Genomic DNA, 5,934 nt, shown 5'->3' on the forward strand with positions numbered 1-5,934 from the left:
TTGATGAAGAAGCATGGAATAATCCATAAAGTTGCAACAGCTTACCATCCCCAAACTAATGGGCAAGCCGAGGTGTCAAACAGAGAAATTAAACGTATCTTGTAAAAGATAGTAAAGCCTCACAGAAAAGACTGGAGCACCAGACTACAATATGCACTGTGGGCATATAGAACAGCATACAAGACACCCATTGGGATGAGTCCCTTCCGCTTAGTTTATGGAAAAGCTTGTCATCTTCCAGTTGAAATCGAACACAGAGCCTTCTGGGCAGTTAAAGAGTGCAACATGGAAATTGAGAAGGCCGGAGCTGAAAGGAAGTTGCAACTGCAGGAACTGGAGAACCTTCGCCTAGAAGCTTATGAAAACTCCAGAATATATAAGGAAAAGATGAAAGCTGTGCATAATCAAAACATCAAGAAGAGAGAGTTCCAACTTGGAGATTTTGTTCTCCTTTACAAATCTCGACTGAGGCTCATGCCCGGTAAGTTGAGATCAAAATGGGAAGGTCCATACAGAGTAGAGAAGGCTGAACCGTATGGAGTTTATCACTTAAGACATCCTTCAAGCTCTGAACTTCTTAAGGTTAATGGACACCGCCTGAAGCTGTACCATGGTGAGAAGGTGCAGAAAAGCAAGGAGCTTGAGATCTTCCACCTGGAAGATCCCCACATAACAACAGATTGAGCTAGTGGAGCATCCAACTTACGGACGTTAAAGCAAAGTGCTTGGTGGGAGACAACCCACCGCGGTACGATCGTTCTTTTCTTCACTTTTAGTTTTTCTTCTTTAAATAACTCTTCTCTTTATTAGTGCTTTCGTGTTCTTTCAATTACATGTCTTTATCTTTCCTTTATAAAAAAATAAAATAAAATAAAATTTTCGCCGCGCGACGCGATCGCACCAGCGACGCGTTCGTGTGGCAGGGGGAGTAAAGAAAAATAAAAATGAACAGAAAGTTACGCAGGAGCAGTGCTGGAGTCGTGCCAAAGGCACAAATTATCCCACGCGACCGCGTCGCATGGAAATCATGGCCTCCCACACGACCGCGTGCTCCACGCGGCCGCGTGCCCTGCATTTTCGACGTAAAAGGGTGCACAATGCCATATTGTGCGAGAGTGGTGCTGGACTGGTGCTGGAAGCACAATCCTTGTCACGCGACCGTATTGCTGACGCGGCCGCGTCAATTATTTTCTGACGGACACTCATGTGATTGCGTGACCCACGCGATCGCGTCACCCAATTTTGGCAATTAAAATGAATCGAACAGAGAGTTGGGCTGGAGCGAGGCTGCACTCGTGCCAGCAGCGCAACACGGGTCACGCGACCGTGTGACTGACGCGATTGCGTCGTCTTACCTGACGCGCACCCACGCGAACGCGTGCCTTCCACGGCCGCGTCGCATGCGCCACATAGCTCAACCCAATAGCCAAATTATATTATCTTTCTCTCCTCCAAATCCTACTTTTTCTTTTCCCCCCTTCTTTCTTCTTTCTCCCTTCCCCCTTCTACCTCACCTTTCACTCTCTCTCTCTCTTCCCTCCATTAACAAGGTTTTACCTTCTTCTCTTTTCCATCATCCTTATTATATTATGTATATATATTATTATTCTCTTTTTCTTTTCTTGTTCTTTAAAAATTATTCTTTTTCTTTCTTCTTCTTCTTTTCTTTTTACATGGTGTTAGAAACCTCTTGAGTCATTATCTATCATTATATGCTTGTGGATTATTGCAAATTGTTTGACAATTATTTTTCTCCTATTTAAGGGATTGCTTGCATGTTTCTCTTCATATTTTCTATACCCTATTCACCATGCATGCTATATGTTTGTGAAAAAGCTCATGTGGCATTATGCACTTCTCTATGTTGCTATACTATTCAATGCTTGCTTTTCACAACTTTCTCTTGTTATTTTATTAATTAGATTTAATTATCAATACAAACGTGATAGTTTGTTACAAATGGTAATCTAAACTGGACATTGTATGTTTGATATATGCTACTCATGCCTTTGCCTGCATGCCAATAAACCTCTTGCATTCCATTGTCCTACATGCACTTGCTATATTTCCATTAATGTGCTTTTCACATGTAATCCGGACCATGTGTTAATGCCATTTATCTTTATTGTGCATTGACTATCACTTACAATACCCTCTTCCTTGCTCTATCTCTTTGAATTTAATTTCCTTTCTCTTCCTTTCTTTCAGGATGGCCACCAAGAACGGAAAAGAGAAAGCTACTTCCAAACCACCAGCACGAAGAGGAACTAAAAGAGCATTAGTGGCAGAGCCTTCTTCAACCGCAGTCAAGCCCTCAACAAAAAGAGTTAAGAGGATAATAAAGGTTGACGACAAGGAGAAAGCCTTTCCAGCAAAGGACACTGCGTGATTTCCCAATCGCTACTGTGAGCAAATGTTCCCTATCCTAGCAGAAAGGAACTATAACAATGAATACCTTCTTATCCTCCCGTCCAATATTGCCACCTTTGTTGAGCCGCAAATTGAGCGAAGACAATGGGGTTTCCTACGGAGACAGCCAAGGCAGGTCAATCTTTCTTGGGTAGTTGAGTTCTATTCCAACTTCTACATACCGACACTGCAGTCTGTTTATGTCCGGCAGAAGCAAGTCCCCATCATAGAAGAGGCCATTCAGCAAGTTCTGAGTCTTCCCCCTATTCCAGCAAGAATGGACGCTTTTCAAGAAGCCACCCTTCAGCGCCAGAGATACCAATTTGACTGGGACTCTGTTCTCGGAGTCATCGCTTTACCTGGCAGCCGTTGGGTCTACGGATACCACCGCAACCGCCCTAAGGGAATCTTGGCTTCCGCACTTACCTTGGAGGCTCGCGTATGGGCACAGATCATGTCCCATTACGTCTTTTCGAGCACTCATGAGTCCTCCTTCACTGCGGACATGGCTGTTCTACTATGGTGCATCCTTACAGACCAACCTCTGAATCTCTCAAGACACATCCGAAATGCTATGGAGCATGTACAAATCGCGGGCAACTTACCTTTCCCTGCCTTGGTCTCAAATCTTGTCTCAACAGCTGGAGTCTCCTGCAGAGCTGGGGACACCAAAGCCATGCTTCCACGGGATGATCAATATGTCCCTAACGGGAAATATCTCAGATTTTCAGCAGCCACTACAAGCTAGCCTACTGAGCCGGTTGAAGATATTCCCTCTTCAACACCACAAGCATCTACCACTGAGAAATTGCTCCAGCAGATACTTGAAAAGTTGGATCAGCATGAACAGAAAGCAAAGATGAGAGAGCGCCGTAACGAGCGCCGATTCAAACACCTCAAAGAGCTACTCAAGGGACGCTTCAGAGACTCAGACACCCCGGACTCCACTTCTTTTACCAGCACCGGGAGCCATGATGGTCCCGACTGTGGAGATACTGCCACCAGCCCATCCATGTTCCTGACAGATGGCACCGAGGATGGTGCAAAGCCTTAAGTGTGGGGTGGTCGGTCAATACCTGACTTCCGGAGGTAAATTCTCTTCTCTGACACCAATAATTAGGATATTTTAGTTAGATTTTTCTTTCTTTTATAGAATAGAATAAATTGCATAGGTTAGGATAGTTGCATGCATGTTCTACTTGATTGAAAAGACAATAAGTTTCTTTTAAAAATCTATCTTTGGAACAAAATTTCACTAATTTTTCAAAATTTTTATGATAAATCTGCTTGAGTTGTATTTGGAACATGATGTTTGAGCTAAAGAACACACAACCTGTGAAAGATTTGAGCCTTTATGTATGGTTACATTATTTAACTATAATTATTTTATTCTTGTGTGTTTACTTCTCTATGATTGTAATCTATATTTTGTTTTATCTTATATGTCCAATATTTATTATATTTACATGCTTGCACATGATTGAGGCCATTATTTGTTTAAACTCACTTATCCAAATCAAGCCTACCCTTTTCAATTACCCTTATTAACCACTTTGAGCCTTTAAAACCCCATTTGTTCTATATTTTACCACATTACTAACCTTAAGCTGAAAAACAATTGCATATCCCAAATTGAATCTTTGGTTAGCTTAAGATAGAATTGTGTGTGCTAGTTAAGTATGGGAAATTGTGGGAACAAAAGTTGTTAAGGGAATGTGTCATGAAAATTTAAAGGAAATTTGGATACCCATTCATGTGAAACTATAAGAATCAAAAATCTATGTGCATTGATAAGCTTTATTTATTTCAATTTAAAAAAATGATAAACAAATAAATAAGGGGACAAAATTACCCCATTGTTAAATTCAGAATTCAAAGATTAATGCACATATGATAGAATTAAAATACAAGGTTAAAACATGAGTATGGGTTGAAAAAGGGAATTATGGGTAGCTAGGCATGAATTTAAAAGTATATAGAATATATGTATATTAGGTGAGAGCTTAGGTTAATTAAAGATTCAATTTATAAAGCTCACTTAGCCATATATATATACCCTTACCTGCACCTTAGCCCCATTACAACCCTGAAAAGACCTCATGATGTTTGCATTGGTATATTAACTATTGTTGATTGGTTAGGAGAAAAACAAAAGTTAGAAACATGACTAGAGAAGAATAGAGTGATTACCCTATACACTAGAGATTAGAGCGTACATACTTTATCAGTGAGGGTTCAATGCTTGAATTTTCATGTTTCCGGCCTTCATAAGCTATCTTCTTGCACTTTTATCGATTTTATTATATGATGATAGAATTAGTGGAATTTGATTTGTAATTGTTTTGAAGGGCTTATTTACTTTTGATCAAGTGGACAATAATCATATAGTTGCATTTATTTATATATGTAGGATTGCATTGCATTTCATGAGTTTCTGCATGTTCATACTTATTTCCTTGTCTCCTTCAATTTAGCATGAGGACATGCTAATGTTTAAGTGTGGGGAGGTTGATAAACCACTATTTTATAGTTTATATTGTGGTTAATTGTGTGGTTTTGTCATGATCCTTATCCACTTATTCATCAATTTAGCATGCATTTAGATTTCCTTCCTGAATTTATTACATGTTTGAAAATTGCTTCCTAGAGACTTTAATTATTTAATTTTAATTCTCCTTTATTCCATTCGATGCCGTAATCTGTGTGTCAAGTGTTTCAGGCTTTATAGGGCATGAACGAGACGGAGATTGGAGAGGAAGCTAGCAAAAATGGAAGGAACACAAGAATTTGAGGAGATAACTAGCGAAAAGTGACATGGTCGCATGGCTCACGCGACCGCGCGAAGGAGCGCAAATCGCGGTGATGCGGCCGCATGGCTTGTGCGGCCGCGCAGATTAGAAAGCACAAGCAACGCGGTAGCTTGGATGACGCGAACGCGTGAAGAGGAAAAGCGCAAGCGACGAGTCCGCATGGACGACGCGATCGCGTGACATGCGCGATCTGCATAATCTGCAGAATCTGAAACCAACGATTTTGGACCCTATTTCGGCCCGGAACAGCAGACTAGAGTCGGAGAATATGCAGAAACAACGGAGACACATTCATTCAGTAGTTTTAGATCTAGTTTTTCACTCTCTTAGGTTTTCTCTCTATAGCTTTTAGAATTTTAACTTTCAATTGGTCTTAGCATTGGAACATTGAGAAGAGTTATTTCCTCATCAAGACTTCATCATTCTAGTTTGTTCTCTTAACTTTGTTTTATTCTTCCATGTTCTTTGTTATGTTCAATTTTGTCATTCAGATACTTTTATGATTAATTAATGCAAGGATTATTTCTTTTTAATTTAATTTCAATTCCAATAATCATGTCTTCTTTTAATTCCCTTTCATGTGCCATGGATTCTTTATTTACAATGTGTGAGTAGTTTCATTACTTGATGGGGAATTGACTAAAAGGAACTCTTGAGTTGGAAGGATTGAAGAAAAAAAATTTGTAGTTGGGTTAATTGTTGGATTGCTATCCTG

At 40.1% G+C, this 5,934-nt stretch overlaps 1 protein-coding gene across 1 annotated transcript; it reads left to right on the forward strand.

Moving 5' to 3' along the window:
- Positions 1-285: 285 nt before the first annotated feature.
- On the forward strand, positions 286-684 carry LOC130949626 (uncharacterized). The gene has a single exon (XM_057878294.1). The coding sequence runs from the start codon at positions 286-288 to the stop codon at positions 682-684; it is 399 nt and encodes a 132-aa protein (XP_057734277.1).
- Positions 685-5,934: the final 5,250 nt, after the last annotated feature.

This window comes from Arachis stenosperma, chromosome 9, assembly GCF_014773155.1.
Source record: "Arachis stenosperma cultivar V10309 chromosome 9, arast.V10309.gnm1.PFL2, whole genome shotgun sequence".
Taxonomy (NCBI): Eukaryota; Viridiplantae; Streptophyta; class Magnoliopsida; order Fabales; family Fabaceae; genus Arachis; species Arachis stenosperma.